This window comes from Marmota monax, unplaced genomic scaffold, assembly GCF_021218885.2.
Source record: "Marmota monax isolate L192 unplaced genomic scaffold, Marmota_monax_Labrador192_F-V1.1 WCK01_AAM20220418_F8-fsc00025, whole genome shotgun sequence".
NCBI lineage: Eukaryota > Metazoa > Chordata > Mammalia > Rodentia > Sciuridae > Marmota > Marmota monax.
In genome coordinates this window covers 13,143,275-13,164,386 of record NW_026691950.1, presented here as the reverse complement: position 1 = coordinate 13,164,386, position 21,112 = coordinate 13,143,275, and the positions used below count along the sequence as shown (strand labels likewise).

General features: G+C 33.7%; 1 protein-coding gene across 3 annotated transcripts in view; it reads right to left on the bottom strand.

Annotated features, from left to right (window-relative positions):
• Window positions 1-21,112, bottom strand: part of Cep135 (centrosomal protein 135) — a 75,219-nt gene that overhangs the window by 32,491 nt on the left and 21,616 nt on the right. For all 3 annotated transcript variants that reach the window (XM_046465616.2, XM_046465685.2, XM_046465820.2), the window contains exons 10-14: window positions 19,864-20,002; window positions 18,324-18,547; window positions 12,093-12,245; window positions 11,045-11,197; window positions 4,560-4,637 (exon numbers count right to left, since the gene is read on the bottom strand). In XM_046465616.2, coding sequence (XP_046321572.1) covers window positions 4,560-4,637; window positions 11,045-11,197; window positions 12,093-12,245; window positions 18,324-18,547; window positions 19,864-20,002 — 747 coding nt within the window. The remainder of the gene's footprint in view (window positions 1-4,559; window positions 4,638-11,044; window positions 11,198-12,092; window positions 12,246-18,323; window positions 18,548-19,863; window positions 20,003-21,112) is intronic.

Sequence of the window (21,112 nt, the reverse complement as noted above, 5' to 3'; positions counted from 1 at the left end):
CCACTTCTTGCTTTTCTTTGGTATACTACATTAGCATGAAAACCTCAACAATATACTGGTTAGTTTTACAATTATGTTTTTGAACTTCACATTAGTGGAATCATACTGCATGTTTTCTGCAACTACTTTTTTTTTTTTTTTTTTTAGGTGTCAATGGACCTTTATTTTATTTCATTTATGTGAGGTGCTGATAATCAAACCCAGTGCTTCACACATGCTAGGCAAGCACTCTAGCACTGTCCAATCCCAACTCCAGCAATTTGCTTTTTTGGTATAACTTTTGTACGTGCTGTAACTTTAGGTGTAAAATTTGTACACATTGACCATTAGTAGCTATTGTTCATTTCTGCTTCTCTGTGACACTCCACTGAATGAATTACAACCATTTATCCATCTTCCTCAAAATTGACAACTAGATTGTTTCTCCTATCCTATCAGAGAATAATATTTGAGGCTTTGTGGGCCCGAAAGTCTGTTACCACTACTCCACTGAAAGACGAAAGCAGCCACAAACAATACAGAAATAAATAATCAAATGTGATATGATAAAAACTGAATTTATAAAAACAGACTGGATGGGTTGAATTGGTCCATGGGTCATAATTTGTTGATCCCCACCTAGAGTACATATTTAGAGATGGAACTGGTTATATAACATGCCTTTGCTAGATAATGCCAAATTATTTTATAAAGAGTTAACTAATTTGCACTCTCAGGAACTACATATACTTGCAAATACTTGTCACAATTTGTTAATTTCTGATGACCTGATTTATAAGATGATTTTATTATAGTTTTACTTTGTATTTCTCCTACCATTGAGGTAGGACATCTTCTAACATCAGTAATTCGCAATTTCTTCCTTCATGAAATATCTATTCACACTTGATTTTTCCCCCTAGTACTAGGGATGGCTCTCAGGGCCTCATCCATGCTAGGAAAGAGCTCTACTACTGAGCCACATTTCCAGCTATATCTGTTGAATTTTATGTGTGCGTGTGTGTGGGGGGGTGTCTGGCAAAAGTGCCAAACGTAGCAATTTGTTTTCTGAATTAGTAGTGTCTTTTCATTTTATGGTTAGCAGCTAAACAATGTCTGTTTTGTTAATGTACTTATCTATGTTTTCCTTTAAGGAATTAACTTATGTCTTATTTCACAGCACACACTCTGGACAAGATACCTGCTAGCTATGTGATCTTGGGCAAGTTTTCCTTCTATTTGTTTTCTTATCTATGAAATGAAGTTAATATAGCATTTACTACATATAATTGTTTTGAGAATTATTACCTATATATACATATTACATATGTATCTGTGTATGTATATATGTGTACGTAGATATGCCTGTGTGTATCACATTGAAAAATGTGCCTGACACATAGTAAATGCTATGTAAATGACTGCTCTTATTTCCCCCAAGGTCAAGATTTTCTCCTGCATTTCTTTAATAAATGTGGTTTGTTTTGGATATTCAAACAGACTTGAAATGACTTTTTAAAAATATTTTAGTGTTTAATTTTTTAGTGTTAGGTGGACACAATATCTTTATTTTATTTTTATGTGGTGTTGAGGATCGAACCCAGTGCCCTGCGCATGCCAGCGAGCGTGCTACCACTTGAGCCACATCCCCAGACCTTGAAATGACTTTTTGGGTATGGTGTATCTGAGATAAAATCCAATTCCTTTTTCTTATTTTAATATAAGAAGCTACTGTCCCAGAAACAATTACAAAGTTACGAAATAATCATTCCTATCCTCACTGATCTGAATTAGTTTATGTATCAATTCATTGTGCATTTTGAATCAGAGGACTTCTGTGTTTTCACAATATCTAAATAATATCATTATCTCTTTGAATACTGCTTCTCTCAAATATCGTATTACATCCTCCTCAAATTGTGACACATACCAGACCTTTTCAATCTATTCTCTAACATTTTAACTTCTTTTCTATTTTCTATCTCTTAGTCTTTTTCCAAGGACTTCCAATACTTTCTTCAGATATATTTTCTAGTTTATTAATTCCGGCTTCTGGTCATGCTGGAGTGATAAGAATCAGACTTTCCTGCTTGAAGTAAATAAAAATTGGACTAAATGTAGGAAACAATGGTTTTCAAGATACCGAGAAAAAAGCAATGACAGACAGAAACCGCTGAGAGAGAGAGAGAGAAAGCAAATGAGATGAGTTTTATGATCACTCCAGCTTATTGCATGGAGAATTTCTAGGCCATAGCATAGAAAACAGTAGCCAGGTAGAACCCTGTGGACCCCTCTAAATTCAGAAGACAGGACTTAAAAGTCAAAGCAGCTGGAGTCTGCAGGTCAGATACTGAAGAACTGCACTGAGTGAAAACTCCAGAAATCTGTAAAGGGTGCCCCTTGAATCTTAAGCTAAGTAGAGCTCAGTATAGAAAACTAGCCAAGACTAGGGAAGAATCATCAAGAAGTGACAATACTTGGGCTGGGGATTGTGGCTCAGCGGTGAAGCACTTGCCTAGCATGTGTGACACACTGGGTTCAATTCTCAGCACCACATAAAAATAAATAAATAAAATAAAGGTATTGTGTCGAACTAAAAAATATATTTTTAAAAAAAGTGACAATACTTGAGAAGCATAGCCTCTGGGACAGAAGTCCCTTGTTGTTCTCCTTTGTTATCAAAGCAATAAATCATTTTTCCTCTTTCAAAAAAAAAAAAAAAAAAAGAAGAAGAAGAAGAAGAGGAAAAAACATAATTGACATAGGCATTAATACAATACATAATGTACCCCAATTTGCTTGGTTTGATAAATTACCTGATGATTAATACATGACAATACAAGACCAGGAATAGTTCCTGTTCTTATTAGTCATTTGAAAACCTTATAATTCACAGAGCAACACATAGCATATTTATTTATTTATTTAAAAAAAATTTGTAGTTGTAGACAGACAGAATGCCTTTATTTTACTTGTTTATTTTTATGTGGTACTGAGGATCAAACCCAGTGCCTCACACATGCTAGGCAAATGCTCTGCCATTGAGCTACAGCCCCTAGCTCCGTAGCATATTTAAAAGAGTTTTATCTCAGTAGTGAAAACAAAATTAGCTCAAGACTAAATGCTACTTTGGTTCCACCTAATGAAGCTTAAAATGAAGAATGAATAGAACAAGCTATTTTGCTTATGATTTAACTGCATCCTAGAACAAACCACAAGAGTATCGATTCTACAAACTATTTAGCAACCAAGAGAATAAAATCAATAATGTGTGGCATCCAATCTAAAATTACAAGGTATGCAAAAAACAAAACAAAACAAAAAAAAAACCCAGGAAAATATAATTCATGATAAGGAGAAAAGTCAACTGACCCAAATGACAGAATTAGAAGGCAAATAAATAAAAACAGTGAAAACAGTAATAGAACTTAATTGAAATGAAACAGAAGATTGTTGGGAACACACCAAATTGTTAAAAATCCTATCTCTAGAGAGAGTACAGTTGGTCTTCTGTATCCATGGGTTCCACATTCACAGACTCAGCGAACTATAGACTGAATATGATGGTTGGATCTGTACTGAATATGTACAGCCTTTTCTATTCATTATTCACTAAGCAAGAGAGTATAACAACTACTCATATAGCATTTACATTGTATTAGGCATTATAAATTATCTAGAGATGATTTAATGTATATGAGAGAATGTGCACAGATTATTTGCAAGAATTATGCCATTTTATATAGCGTACTTTAGCATCTTCAGATTATGGTATATGAATGGATATACCCTGGGGATATTAAGAGATGACTGTAATGAACAGCAAGGGTGAATTTCACTTTTTACTCTATGACTGTATTATATAATTATTTTTATAAGACCAAAACCACAATAATCATAACTAACAACTAACAAATGCTTACACTCTGCTTCTTTTGGGGATTAAAACCAGGGGCGCTTAACCACTGACCCACATCCCCAGCCATTTTTATTTTGAGAGAGGGTCTCATTAAGTAGCTTAGAGTCTCATTAAGTTGCTGAGGCTGGCTTTAAAGTTGCCATCCTCTTGTCTCAACCAAATGAGTTGCTGAGATTGTAGACATGCGCCACCACACCTGGCCCAAGTATGCTTCTAAATTCTTCATATGTATTATTAATCCATTTAATTTTCACAAAAACCCTAAGAAGTACTAACAGTACTCCTACATTTTGAAGAAATTGAGGGACATACAGGTCAAGTAACTTGCCTATAGGTGATAGGAGACAAAGGAGGATTTGAACCCAAGTAATCAGCCTTGAGTGTACATATTCCTATTCTCTGCTACACAACATTACTAGCATATTACTTTGTAATTTTAAAAACATATTGTATTAAAACCATAATTGAGGGCTGGGGTTGTGGCTCAGTGGTAGAGCGCTTGCCTAGCACATGTGAGGCACTGGGTTTGATTCTCAGCACCACATAAAAATAAATAAAGGTATTGTATCCATCTATAACTAAAAAAATACTTTGAAAAAACATAATTGACATAGGCATTAATACAATACATAATGTACCCCAATTTGGTTTGATAAATTACCTGATGATTAACACATGTCAAATGTTCAATAGTTTTCTCTAATTCTGTTTTGCCAAAAACATTCATGTCCTGGATATTCTGAAAGAGAATTTTATAGAAAATGTTCATTTATATCAGACAATAAAGCAAAACAACCAAAGTAAGTAATGTAAGTCTACATGCTATTATATTTATCTTTTGATAAAACAGAAATGTTTTAGAAACAAAATCATTAGATAATTTACAAAAACCATGCTTTTGGTTTAAAAAAAAAAAAAAAAGCCTGACAGCTGGAAGTGATATTGGCCAAATTATATTGTTACTTTGTGTGCATGTATGAATATGTAAGAACAAATCCCATTAATATGTACAACTATAATGCATCAATAAAAAGTATAGGAAGAAAAAAAGCATAATAGGTTCTCATGTTTTTACATTATCTACCTCCATACATGATTGCAGCAGAAGACACAGACTGGTATGGGTTCATTCATAAAGACTTACAAGTCAACCTATATTAGCACAACTATGAAGGGAAAAGTTCAGTAGGTTAAGTAACAAGCTTAAGAATATACCCTATAAGAGATGTAAGCAAAACAGCGCATGAAGGAAAAAAATACAAGAACAGAAAGACAGGAAATAGAATACAACACCAGACAGAAGATCAGAGTTTCAAGAGTAGGCTGGTCAACAGTATAAACACAGGGCTAGTTTTTAAAAATTTACTTATTTTTGTTCTTTATACATGGAGTATAATTTATTCTAATTAGTATTCTTTTCTTGTTGTGCATGATGTGGAGCTTCACTGGCTGTATATTCATATATGAACATAGGAAAGTTATGTCCGATTCATTCTGTGTTTCCTATTCCCATCCGCACCCCTCCCCTTCATTCCCCTCTAACCCAATGAGCTTCTGTTCTTCATTCCCCCTTTATTGTGTGTTAGCATCTGCATATCAGAGAGAACATTCAGCCTTTGATTTTTTTGGGATTGGCTTATTTTGCTTAGCATGATAGTCTCCAGTTCATCCATTTACCGGCAAATGCCATAATTTCATTCTTATTTAAGACTGATATTCCATTGTGTATATACACCACATTTCTTTTATCTATTTGTCTATTAAAAGGCACCTGGGTTGGCTTCATAACTTAGTTATTGTGAATTGAGCTGCTGTAAACATTGATGTGGCCAGAACTTTATGCTCATATATCAAAAAGAATCTAATGTCTATGTTCTTTTTTGTCTGAATAATGACATTTAATCTGAACATAAATGATGAATAAGAATTAGCTAGACAAAGGAATTGGAAGGGGTGAAGGAATCTTTCATATGGAAGGTTAGAAGCAAAAAAAGTCTATTAAGTCTGGAACGTTAAGAAAAGTGAGGCAAACAGCAGAGGTGAGTATGTAGAAAAGAAGCTAGGGCCAAATACTGAAGTCTTTGGAAAGAAGTTAATAGATTTTAAATAGGAAGGGACATGATCAGACTTATATCTTTGAAAGATTGACTGTATTGGTCAGCACTTCATGGTTGTAACTAAAATACCCGACAAGGCTAGGCACAGTCGTGTACACCTGTAATCCCAGTGGTTCGGGAGGCTGGGACAGGAGGATCATGAGTTCAAAGCCAGCCTCAGCAAAAGTGAGGCATGAAGCAACTCAGTGAGACCCCATCTCTAATAAAATACAAAATAGGGCTAGGGATATGGCTCAGTGGTTAAGTGTCACTGAGTTCAATCCCTGATACCCAGTCCCCTACCCCCACAAAAAAAATCCTGACAAGAACAAGTTAGAGGAGAACAGTTTACTTTGGGCTCATAGTTTCAGATTTCAATCTTTCAGGCTTCATCATCAGTTGACTCCACTGCTCTGGGCCCAAGGTGAGGAAAAGCTCATGGTGGAAGGACACAATAGCAGAAAGCTACTCAGTTTGTGGCATTCAAGAAGTGGGGGGGGGGGGGGAACCAGAAACACCCATGTGCAAGGAGCCAGAAACAAAAATAACACCCAAGGGGCATGCCCCACCTGCCTATAGTTAATACCCAGTAGTCAATTAAAATTATCAATTCATCAAATGAATTAATCCACTGATGAGGTTCCACCTCTCAGAATCTGTTTTAGTCAACTTTGTGTTGTCATGAACAAAATACCTCACAAAAACGACTTAGAGGAGGGAAACTTATTTGGAGCTCACAGTTTCAGAGGTTTCCGTCCACAGTCAGTCAACTCCATTGCTCTGGGCCCACAGTGAGGCAGAACATCATGTCCTAAGGGCTCCACAGAGGAAAGCTGTTCACCTCATGGCCGAAGGAAGCAGAGAGAGGGAGGACAGAAAAGGAACCACAGAGAACTCGAACTTTTTCAGGACACACCTGCAGAGGCCCACCTTTTCCAGCCATACCATACCTGCCTACAGTCACCACCAAATCAGTCCATTCAAACTAGGATGGACTAATTTGATTGCAACTCTCACAATCCAATCATTTACCTGTGAATATTCAGTATTAACACAGGAGTTTTTGAAGGACACCTCATATTCAAAGCATAACAATGACCCAAGGTGAAGTAAAGAAACTATTAATATAGATATGCAGATTAATGACCCAAATAAGATGGTAGCAGGAAAACACAAAAAAGTAAACAAATTTAAATGAAAGTAACATGAACTTAGGGGCCAGATTCCTTGTGACTTACAGCTGGGAAAGCTTCTGAAAGTTATTTAAACTCACTGTAACTCATAGAACTTACCTCTAAGCAGTAAAAAGCTTCTTTACGAAGATTTACTGAGAGTAGTTTTGATTTGCATTTCTCTAATTGCTAGAGATGACGAACATTTTTTCATATATTTGTTGATTGATTGTATATCCTCTTCTGAGAAGTGTCTGTTCAGGTCCTTGGCCCATTTGTTGATTGGGTTATTTGTTTTTTTGGTGCTTAGCTTTTTGAGTTCTTTATATACCCTAGAGATTAGTGTTCTATCTGATGTGTGAGGGGTAAAAATTTGCTCCCAAGATATAGTCTCTCTATTCACCTCACAGATTATTTCTTTTGCTGAGAAGAAACTTTTTAGTTTGACTCCATCCCATTTATTGATTCTTGGTTTTAATTCTTATGCTATAGAAGTCTTATTAAGGAAGCTGGGGCCTAATCCCACATGATGAAGATTAGAGCCTACTTTTTCTTTTATTAGATGCAGAATTTCTGGTTTAATTCCTAGGTCCTTGATCCACTTTGAGTTTTGTGCATGATGAGAGATATGGAAAAAGGTACACTCATACATTGTTAGTGGGACTGCAAATTAGTGTAGCCAATCTGGAAAGCAGTATGGAGATTCCTTGGAAATCTGGAATGGAACCACCATTTGACCCAGCTATCTCTCTCCTCGGTTTATACCCAAAAAACTTAAAAACAGAATACTATAGGGACACAGCTACATCAATATTTATAGCAGCACAATTCACAATAGCTAAACAGTGGAGCCAACCTAGATGTACTTCAGTGGATGAATGGATAAAAAAAAAATGTGACATACATACATAATGGAATTTTACTCAGAAATAAGAGAATAAAATCATGGCATTTGCAGGTAAATGGATGGCACTGGAGAAGATAATGCTAAGTGAAATTAGCCAATCCCTAAAAAACAAATGCCGAATGTTTTCTCTGATACAAGGAGGCTGATTCATAGTGGGGTACGGAGGGGGAGCATGGGAGGAATAGATGAATTCTAAATAGGGCAGAGGAGTGGGAGGGAAAGGGAGAGGGCTGGGGATTAGCAAGGATGGTTGAATGTGATAGACATCATTATCCGAGGTACATGTATGAAGATATCAATTGGTGTCAACATACTTTATATTTCATATAAAGAGATATGAAAAATTGTGCTGTATATGTGTAATAAGAATTATAATGCATTTTACTGTCATTGATTTTTTTTTAAAAAAATCAACAAAAATAAATAAAATAATTTTGCCAATTAAACAAAAGATTTACTGAGAGAGTTCATATAAAAAGCATTTGGAACAGAATCTCCCACATGGGGAAAGGCTTACTAAATATTTAACATTATTTAAGAGGTAGCACTGATAGGACTTGGTTATTAACTGAAATACAAGAGATTTCAGGGAGAGCTTAGTAAAGTTGCCTGGATTTGACAAATGAGTGAGTAGTAGAATAACAAAGATACTAGAGGAAGCTCAAGGACTGAGATTATTAGTTCAGTTTTTAAGTAAAAGATCTACCATAAAATCACCAAATACTGTTTCCCACAACCCAGAAGTATTCTGGTAATTTGAATATTGCTTTTTTCCAGTTTCCAGTACTGCACTTTTTAAATCATATTTTTAAATTCCTTGAGCATCAACAGATATGGAAAAGAGTGAGTGAGTAGCTTGTGCTAAAAGCTGCCATATTGCACAGAAGTTTTTTATTTGGTAATTTTAACACTTTTTTTTTTTTTATAAGAGAACAATTTCTGGAAGGCAGTATTCCAAAAGATCGCAATTAGAAGCATTCTTAAACTGTATTTTTGGAATGAAAAAATTAACTGAAAATTTGTGACATAAAGACTACCTTTAAAATGCTTGCATTTATTCCTGATTTTAACTGCTATTTTCAAAGTATTAATTTCATAATATTAATTGCTAGAAAACTATGGATTCCATAATAACAACATTTAGAACTTACAATATGCTGAGCACCATTATGTGCTTTACAGGTATTAGTAAATATGTTTTGGGGAGAAAATAGGAAATACAAAATATTGCCTCTAGATATGAAACCAAATGCACAAGTAATAAAAGAATAAATTGAACCTCATCAAAATTAAAAATTTTTGTGCTTCAAAGATACCATATTAAGAAAGTAAAAGGGGGCTGGGGTTGTGGCTCAGCAATGGAGTGCTCACCTAGCATGTGCGAGGCCCTGGGTTTGATCCTCAGCATCACAGAAAAGTAAATAAAATAAAGGTACTTTGTCCAACTGCAACTTAAAAAAAAAAAGTAAAAGGATGACCCACAGAATGGGGGAATGTTTTGCAAACCACAAATCTATTGGAGCTGTTATTAAAGAACTCTTAGAAGCTAATATGAGGCAAAAAAAAAAAAGATTAAAAAATGGTAAATAAGCACATAAAAAGATGCTCAACATCATTAGCCACAGGGGAAATGCAAATAAAAATCATAATGGATACTTCACTCCCATTAAAGATAACAACAAGTATTAGTGAGAATGTGGAGAAATTAGAACCCTTAATCATTACTGGTGGGATAAAAAATGGTATAGTCAACTTTGGAAAACAGCCTGGCCTCTCAATGGTTAAAGACAAATTTAGCAAATCACGCAGAGTTACCATATGACCAGGTACATACATAAGACAAATTAAAACATACATCCACAGAAAAAGTTGTATACAAATGTTCATAACAGCATCATTCTTGATGAACCTTGAAAACATCATGCCCATGAGAGAAGTCAGACCTAAAAACTTACTTATTTGGATTGGGAATTTAGTGTCTATGCAATATGGTAGCTTTTAGCACAAGCACTTATCTTTTTGGTATCTGTTGAAATGACCAAGTGGTGGAGTGCAAAGGTCACTGCAAAAATATACACATATAATAATAATAAATATTTAAAGATTCATATATGCCATTATTTAATTTATATGGAACATCGTAGTAAGCAAATGCACAGAGACAGATAGTGAATTAGTGGTTGCCTATGACTAAGGAAACTTGGGAGAAATAGGATGTGATGTTAATGGGTATGAAGGTTTCTTACTGTGGTGGTGATAAATTTCTAAAATTTATTGTGGAAATGATCATGCAAATCTGTCAATAAAATGAAAACCACTGAATTGTACATTTTAAATGGGTGAACTGTATAGTATTAAAAAACTCCATAAAATTGTTATTAAAAAAAAAGATGTCCATCTTCATATGAAAAATTTCCTTTTGATTTCTGATAATAATAAAAAAAAAACAGATACTAAATATCTTAGGCTTTAGAGCCAAATGTCTCTGTTGCAATTTCTTACCTCTGCCATTGTGGCACAAAAAAGCTTTAGACAATATGTAAATAAATTTCAGTACTACATTATAAACAAAATTCTTTTGATTTGATTTTTTCAGTACTTAGGACTGAACCAGGGGCACTCTACCACTGAGCTACATCTTCAGCCTTTGATTTTTTTTGACAGGGTTTCAGCTTACTGGCCACAGCTGGACACATATTTTCTATTCTTCTACCTTAGCCTCTCAAGTAGCTGGGATTATAGGAGTGTACCACCACACCTGGCATTTTTCAACAGTTTAAAAAATGCAAAAACACTTTTTAGCTATAGGCCATACATACACAAACAAGGTGGCCTGAATTTGGCCAGCATGACTATAATTTGTCAACCACATTTTAATTATATATTCAGAATTGTAACTTCACAGAATATATGAACAAAAATATTTTTCTTAATAAGTTACCTTTCAAAAAAATTTAATTTTACTACTTACTTTTAATTTTTCTTTTAAAGCTTCCTTTTCTTCCATAATTCTTCTTAAGTCAGATAATGCAAGTTCTTTTTCCTTTTCCATAAGACTAAGGAGATTATTTGGCCCTATGCTTTGAGTGGATTCCTGTTTTAGTGCAGATAATTCTTCTTGAGCCTTAAAGAATTAAAAGATATAAATAAAAAACACTTGGGATATGTTCCCTGTTTTAAAAAAAGGCATACTGAACACATGGTACTTTTACTCTCTTCCCAAATCCCAACAAAATGAGAGCAAAAGGATCAAAATTAAATAAAATCAAAAACAACAAAAGAACAAGAAGATTGATAGGCTGCAGCCACAAAATGTTGGAAACTAGATTGCAGACAAATAGGAATTAACTAAGTTGACAAAGAAAGCTAAAATCCATGCCAGCTGCAAGGAAATAATAGAAGTAGATCAATTTATACTACTAAATCCTAAAAAAAGATCAAAAAGTGAAAATAGCTCTTTTAAGTGGACCTTTTAACTTACATGTCTTCTCTTCCTGTAAAAGTAGCAACAAGACTTCATAGGTATTGGTATTGGAAAAATTTTGATGATAGACTCCAGGCTTTGTTCGGCCCCACCTTGCCCTCTGACAAATTAGGCTTTGTAGTGGGGCCAAGTTATACCAATTTTCTCTTCCCTCGAGCAGTTTCTTCACTTGAGGTTAAGTCTTTAATAGCCAATATTTCAAATAGTGGTGCTACCCAAGTTTAAACCTGGGATGCATGCTGGGGCACATATGAATCCCAGGGATAAATTTTGCTCAGAGTCAGGCTAAGACTTGCTCAGGTAGTTTTAGAAGGAGGCTATCTCTAATTGACCATACACATAAATAGGCTAGAAAAGAGCAAGAATGTAAACAAAGAAGGAAATCTCTGCTTTGAGAACACAATTGACCATAGAAGTATAAATCTAATCATGAAGGAAGTCCATATGTTACAGAAATCTGAAGAATACATATACATTCCATTAAAGTTAGCTAGTTCTAAATAATCTATTGGCTTAATTATAGCAAACTTCTTACTTTATTATATAAGACACTTAGTTTATCTCTTTCTGCTGTCAATAATTTAACATTGGACTGTATATCTTCCATATATCTTTCAAATCTTTCTAGCATACGCTGAAGTTCATCTCTTTCTCTTGCAATCAGATGAATATCTGAATTATAATCACCCTGAAACATAATTAAAATACAGAAATTATTATTTGTTATAATCATCATTATTACATGGTTGTCATAAAGATGATGGCGATGAGACTGACTGAAAGAAGCTAACAGACAACAAGAACATAAGTTCCTTTAATGTAACTAAGGAACACAATTGTTTTTTAATCTATAATGAGAGTAGATGAAGGCACTGACAGTACTGGGCAAATTTCCTGGCCTTTAGGTTTCCAGCAAAGGACCCAATTGCCAATGATTCTACCTGATCAGATTCCATCAGATGCTTTGACAATCATTTAGATGCTTTGACAAACATCTACTAGAGATGTTCATATTAGTGGTATTTAAAGTATAACTCTGTATGAGGCCCCTGTGTTCAATCTCAACTACATTAAAAAAAAAATTACAGCATAACCTTAGACCAGAAGCATCAGCAGCATATAAAAATTTGCTATACGTACAAACTTTGAAACCTATCCCAAACTTACCATTAGTTATAAAGGATCCTTTCCTCTCCAGGGAAGGGATAAGGGAGGTATTATTATATGTGCTTATTCACCCAGTACAAGTAATTTTAATAGCCTAGTGTATTCCTCAGTGTTTTCTCTGACTGAATATTAAGATCAATTTCCCCAAGCACATCAACACCAATTGTTCTAGTTTCACACCTACTGAGGTCTATCTCTGGAACTAGACAAATGTAAATATTCTACAAGGCAATGTATATTAAGGATACTAACCAAATTAAGCAATTACTTCCAACATTTCTAAAATAAGAATAAGGCTACTTTTCCAATACAATTCAAAATATTCACTATCTTGGACTGGGGATATAGCTCACTTGCAGAGTGCTTGCCTAGCACGTGTGAGGCTCTGGGTTTGATTGTAACCAACAAAAAAAAAGGAGAAAAGAAAAAGGAAAGATCCACTATCTTCACTGTTATCGTGAAAACTAAAAATGGTAAATTTATAGTACCTTATTTAAAATTTTTTTAGTATAGATGGACACAATATTTTTATGTGGTGCTGAGGATTGACCCTAGTGCCTCACGCATGCAAGGCAAGCACTCTACCATTGAGCCACAATCCCAGCCCAATTTATAGTATTTTAATGTTGAAATATTAAATGTAGAAGTCCCAAGTAGGAATAATCTGATTATTTGGTACAGTGGAAAGAGTCCTGGCCTATATTATCCAGTATCTACTGCACATACAATATCAATGTAGACTTGATAAATGGTAGATAGCTGTGAGGTATATCCCTCACCTTCCATGTGGAAATAAATTATCCTCTTGTCTAACAAGCAAAATCAAGGCATAAAAGATGAGATTAGTTACCTAGACACCTTAAAGGCAAGATGTTTAATAGGACAAAATCAGATCAGGATTTCAGGACTTGATCAAGGCTTAAAACTGGTAAAGAAAACTGTAACTTATCTAAATTTAAAAATCTTACAGAAAAAAGTTGGCCTATACAGATTCTAGAAAAGGAGAGCTCAATGAATAAAGATTTAACAGTCTATTTCCATTACTATTTAGGTCTCGGCTTAAAAGTCATTTTCTGCAAGGAATCCTTCCAGATTCTCTAGTTTAATTTAGATTTTCTATGTTCTTTTAGTTCTGAATCTTTTCTATACATTCTACATTAACCCTTATTATAAATGAGATTAAAAAGTTAGAGGATGGGGATGTTGTTCAGTGGTACCGCACATACTTAGCAAGCATGAGGCCCTTTATTCAATTCCTGGAACTGAAAAAAAAAAAAAATCTTGTTTTTAAAGTATGTTCCACTAAAATTTAAGTTCTATGAAGGACATGATAGGTATTTGGTCTTGTTCACTACAAGTTTGGTGCTCAGTATGGTACCTAATAAGACAAATTCCCTGAACATAATTTGGCTTACATCAGCAAAAACTCTAACTCTACTCTACATATATCTTGTTTAAATATCTACATTTCAATGTATTTATTTATTTATTTGGTAATACGGATTAAACCTAGAGTACTTTACCACTGAGCTACATCTTTCGTCCTTTTTTTTATGTTTCGAGATAGAATCTGGCTAAGTTTCTGAGGCTAGCCTCAAACTTGCAATCCTCCTGCCTTAGCCTCCTGAGTAGCTGGGATTACAGCACCACTGTGTTCAGTTTAAATATCTACATTTATATTATTGTTAATATATAATCATTAATTCCCCTCCACAACTTTATTATTCCCAGCATACAAATGTGACATACACATGCAATGTGAAGGCTCCAAGGACAGGAACTGTCTTCTTCATCTCTGTATTCTCATAGCAGGCACTTGGTATCTATCTACTGAACTTTCTACCTAGATCTGATTTGTTTCAAACCAGCAAATAATAAAGAAATGAGCCATGTATTGGGAACTATGTGTTATGTTGGACCCTTATACAAATTATCTCATTTAATTTTCACAATAAGTTGTAGCTAGTTTCCCTATTCATCAAATGAGGAGACAGGTTTGCATGGAGTAATGCCAGTTTGTGGAGTTGGAGTTGGAACTTGCACTATGCCTCCAACTCCAAAGCACTTTCCCCAGACTATCCTCAAAACTGCCAATAGGAACCATCGTGGATGGGTGGTGTCTTCCCAACACACACACACACACACACACACACACCAAAAAAAAACAAAACAAAACAAAAAAAAAAACAGAATTAACAAGGTTTTGTTGATAAAATTAGTGACACTAAAAATGTCAATTTGTTTTCTGGTTTGTTACAATCCCAAGAAACTACATTAAAACAGTTTGTAAAAAGGTAGGAATTGAAAACTCATAGCTAGTAGCAAATACAGTTTTAGAAAGAAATACAAAATAATAGCTGGGCATGGTGGCACACACCTGGAATTCCAGCAACTCAGCAGGCTGAGGCAGGAGGATGGTGAGTTCAAAGTCAGCCTTAGCAACTTAGCAAGGCCCTAAGAACTTAATGAGACCCTGTCTCTGAATAAAATATAAAAAGGGCTGGGGATGTGGTTAAGTGCCCCTGGGTTCAAATCTTGGAACCAAAAACAACAAAAAAAAAAAAAAAAAGAAGAAAAAAAAATAGCGATGCCACTTGTTTCACTCTTCTTGCAAAGGATTGCCTTAGCTATTCTGAGTCTCTTATTTTTCCAGATGAATTTCATGACTGCTTTTTCTATTTCTATGAGAAATACCATTGGGATTTTGATTGGAATTACATTAAATCTGTATAGTGCTTTGGGTAGTATGCCCATTTTGATTATATTAATTCCGCCCATCTAAGAGAAAGGTAGAACTTTCCATCTTCTAAGGTCTTCAATTTCTTTCTTTAGGGTTCTGTAGTTTTCATTGTATAGGTCTTTTACCTCTTTCGTTAAGTTGATTCCCAAGTTTTTTTTCGTTTGTTTGTTTTTGAGGTTATTGTAAATGGGATAGTTTTCCTCGTTTCTCTTTCAGAGGATTGTCACTGATATACAGAAATGATTTTGATTTATGGTTGTTCATTTTATATCCTGCTACTTTGCTGAATTCATTTACTAGTTCTAGAAGTTTTCTGGTGGAACTTTTTGGGTCTTCTAGGTATAGAATCATATCGTCAGCAAACAGTGCTAATTTGAGTCCTTCTTTTCCTATCTTTTATCCAAAGTACATGTATGAAGACACGAATAGTGTGAATACACTTTGTATATAACCAGAGATATGAAAAATTGTGCTCTATTAGTATGAATTGCAACGAATTCTGCTGTCATACATGACAAATTAGAATTTAAAAAATAAATAAAAATTTAAAAAAATAAACGTAAAGATATTAAAAAAAATACAAAATATTTCGAAATGTAACTGAATTTTAGGTAGGCAATGTACTCCCCAGTTCCCAGGATTCACAATTGCCTTATTTTTCAATAATGTACTTAACCATTATTCCCTACCATACCCACAATTTATTACTGGAACTCTAAAATACTCTGAACACCCTGAATTTCTGATCTCTAGAAAATTAATTCTTAGTCTATGCTAGGTAATATAAAATTTCAAGAAAAAAAATTAAGTTGAACAGAAGAAAAGGTATCTCCTAATTATACCAATACCTTATCAATATCTATCACTTGTCTTTCAATTGTGAATTTATACCAAGCAACTAAATCAAATACTTAGGTTAAAAGCTTTGAGATACTTATCTACTCAATGCTTCTTAATAAATTCTTAATCAATTAAACCAATCAACCATTTTGTGGAAGAGTCTTCTACACAATAAAAACGATCAATTTATAACTCCCCCTCCTGCATTCTAAGTATATATGAAAGATAAACAATTCAATGATAAAAATTAACTTGCACTATAGTTCCCTTTCACTTCATTCTGATAATAATAAATTAGACAGCGTTCACACTAAAAAAATCAAACTATTTATACAACTGTCAATCAAAATTCGGTCATTAGGAAATGAGGTTAAAAAGCAAAAAGTCTAATCAGAAAACACAAAACTATTTGACAATGGACACAGGATCCACAGAGAAAAGACGACAGAATTGGTAAAATCATCCAATTCTAAAATCAAATATTTTGATTTTAATGACTTTCTCCCTAAATTCCCCGAGTTTTACCTACTATGTAGATAATGTTAGGGTCATATATGCTTTTGGGACACATATAAATCCAAAGCTAAAAAGAAAGAAAAAAGAAAAAAAGAAAGAAAAAAATCTAAAGAACTCAAATGATACTCAACAAACATTGAAAATAATTTAAGCCTTAAAATAGTGACATGATTTTAACCTCTCATGAATCGTGGTCACCATTAAATAATACATACAATGGGAGATGTAATTAGAAAATATATACAGGCCAAACGTGGTGGCACATGCCTGTAATTCCAACTACTTGGGAGGCCCAGGCAGGAAGATTTTAAGTTTAAGGACAGCCTTGACAAATCAGTGACTCTGTCTCAAAAAAAACAAAACATGAAAAGAACTAGGGATGTAACTTAGTGGTAGATATTTAAAAGTAACTACGAATAAAGTTAACACAATCATAAAGCAGAAAAGTTTCCTACTGATCCTCTTTTGCCTTATTGATTACTTTTATAAAAGGATATTACCTTTTCAGGTTCAATCCTCAATATTGAAAAAAAAAATGGCTGGGAATGTAGCTCAGTGGTACAGTGTTTGCCTAGCATGTGTAACACCCTGGATTTGATTTCCAATAGCATAAAAGAAAAATAAGAAATAATATATACAAAATAAATATTTTTTTGGAGATAGAGTCTTGCTAAGTTGCCCAGCTGACCTTGAACCTCTTGCTTCAACCCACTGAATAGCTTAGATTAGAGGTATGCAACATCATACCTGGCTTTCAAAGTAACATCTTTAGGGCTGGGGCTGAAGCTCAGCGGCAGGACACTTGCCTAGCATGTGTAAGGCACTAGGTTCAATCCTTAGCACCACATAAAAATAAACAAATAAAATAAAGGCATGCTATCCATAAACAACTAACAACAACAAAAAAAAATTAAAAAACAAAAACAAAGTAACATCTTTAATCTATCAACTTGCAAATGTGGTTGTAGAAGATGGGCAGAATAATCTGTTCAGCTTTCAATATCTACCGCTTTTCCCACAGTATGGTTTGTGGTGAAGATGTTGTCTGGTAGCAGAATGTGACACATCTTCCTAACTGGTCCAACCAAGGATGGAAATGACAGGAAGCCATGTTGTCTGCCATCTGGACAAAGCCACTCTGCTACCACAGAGAAAATGTAGTTAATAGAGAAAGTAAATTCTAGAAAAAAAAGAGAATATGTCCAGCAGCCTGAGTCCCTGAGCTCCAGTTTCTAGAAACCCAGAAGCCTCTGTACTTCTCCCATGACTCAGTTATACAATCTTTTCTTAATTTCCAGAAAATGAGAATGCTAAATGCTGTAGTTGGGTAGTGTCCCTAATTAACGCAGGGTTCCTACGCTACAAGTCACAGACAAAAACAAAAATCAAAATTAGGGGCTTTTTAAAAGCAACTACGAATAAAGTTAACACAATCATAAAGCAGAAAAGTTTCCTATTGATCCTCTCTTGCCTTATTGATTACTCTTATAAAAAGGATATTACCTTTTCTAGTGTTTTAAATATTGAATGTTTTTCACGTGCGAAATGATTTGTAGAGCAAGATCTTCGTTGTATTATATGTTGGAGTCTTTCTAGTTCTTTCTTATAATAATCTCGTTCTTCTTCTATACCTTTCAGAAATGTATCTAAACGAGAAGGTGACCTGTCTCGACGTTTTATTCCATGTTCTAGCCTCATCCTTTCAACTTCCAAAGTAAGTTCTTTTTCTGCAAATTAAAGTGGTTAAATCTTAAAATGATGTTGTATATAAAATGTGGATTAGCCAAATAAATAATATCAATAGCTTTTAGTATGAAAGCTACTAGAAATTCTGAGCTGTTTTATGTATCACCTGCAAGTAGCAGATATATCAAAGGTAAATATTGAAGGGGGGGGGGCAAAATATCAAATGTTTAAATAAAGTCCAAAAAGTCAAAGTCCCCCACAGCTTTTGTCTATCACAAGATGGACACTATTTAGTACTACAAAATGAAACAATAAATTCCCACATGGTATCTTCTAGGGAACTGAAAATGTACTGGAAGAAAATATACCTGCAAATAATTAATCATAATATGTACAAATTTAATATTAACCTTGAATTTAATATAGTACACGAATATACAAAGAGATCACAATAACTCATCTTCCTTCAGAAAAGCACAATTATTAACTTTTAACACAGAAATCAAAAGTAACTGAATGCTTAAATTTTGTGCAGTGCAACTCAATTTAATTACAACTCTGGGGCATGGAATGATTTTCATGATGTATTCTGATTCACTCCCATCTCTTCTTTAATTCATTCAGCACATATGTTTTGAGCATTTACTATATGACAACACTAAGGATTCAAATATAAAAATCACAACCATGGCCAAATAATTATTCTTATAGCAGAAAGACATAAGCTATAGTGTGTAATGCAAACCAGAGGCTGAACTGACAAATTTCATCCAAATGGATAACCAGGAGGAGGTAAGAAGAAAGTAGGAGAGTGAGAAAGGATAGACAATTGTGTTAAATTCTAAGAAGTCAAACAAGCTAATAAATGAAAAAAACACCCATTGCATTTAGCATAATGGAGGAGAATAATGACTTTAACAATAGTAGTTTCTTTGGTGACATGGGGACAGGCCAACTACAGTGGATTGAGGAGTTAAGGGGTAGTAGGTGATCAAACAGAAACAGTGAGTGTGCATTTTAAGTTGATACAACTGTATTTCCAAAAAAAGATTCTATAATTTTCTTTTTCTGACTGGTCTTCTTAGTCTTAATTCTGTTCTCTCTCTATCTCAAAGAAAAATATACTTCCATTGCAAAGTATTCAAGAAGATTCCTTGTACCAATGAGTCAAAATGTAAAAGAATTCTTAAGGTCCTTGAGATTTGTACTTTATCTATAGTAGCTATCATGGTTTCTAGTTCATAGTAATCACTGAAGAAATACTCATTAAGTGAATGAATGAACTATCACATACTATGAAAGATAACATATGAAGAACAAACCACTGTCACTTCTTAGTTAACATTTTAAATCTTACCTATAGCTGCAAAACCTTCCATTTTTTTGCTAAGTCTTTGCTTTTCTTGTTCAAGCTGATGTACAACAGTTTCTAGGTCTGATTTCAGAAGAAGTTCATCATTTAGTCTCTCCTTTTCTTTATGGCATAAACTTAATTCCTGCAAATTTAATTCTATAATTAATAGGTCTATTTATAATAGGTATATTTATATAGTATTATATGTACCTATAAACAACACTATTTATAATAGTATTATATATAATACTATTTCTAATAGCATTTTATATTTATATATAATACTACTATATATACTATATTATATATAATACTATATACTTACATTCATAGTATATTTACAAATGAATATATAGTATTATATATTTACATGGTATAAATATATAGTATATAATATATAATACTATTTATAATAGGTCTATAAAAGGTAACAGGTAAAATACATATTTTTGTAAGAACATTTATAAAACAGCAATTCACATATATATGTGTACACATACTTTTAATTAGTTGAATACAGTTTCAACTGAATTATCAACTATAGCTATAAGTACCATACTTTTATGGTACTTATAAAACCCAATTATTATAATAATGCTCCTTTGTGGATGGTAGAATCCTTAGGTTTTATTTTCTTCCAATTTGTTTAGCATATTGTCCTTTTACCCGCCCTAAATAATCATGTCCTTGTGCAATAAAAACTTTTAAACTTATGTTTAAAGAGAACTGTATAAGGCATACTATTCTCTGTCTACCATATCTATCATATAAATTCACAACTATGTTGGTTATTCTCTCAGCCTCATTTGCAGAACGGATTAGTAAAACCAGGACACCCAGGATTCACTGTTAAGGATCAATCTGTAGATCTGAAGCAATTTGCAGTATCCAGCACATTCACCATGCTTAATAAATGTTAGCTATTAATACCATCATTATTATCTTAAAATACATAAAACACAGCACTAATGAAAATATAAGAAAGGTCAGAAAATACCTACAGCAACATTTTATCTCATCCAACACTACTGAAACTTGGGTTACAGTTGTGAGACAAGCATTATTAATCAAATACAGTATTTATAGTGAGTATACAAAAAAAGAAAAAACAACAAAAATTCCTTGCCCTTATGGAGTTCATAACAAAAACGTCATTGAAACACCTACTTTACATTTATTGACACAAAGGAAGAATTTTATGAGACTCAGGAGTAGACAACATTTACCAGACAAAGTTAATTCATTATTTAGT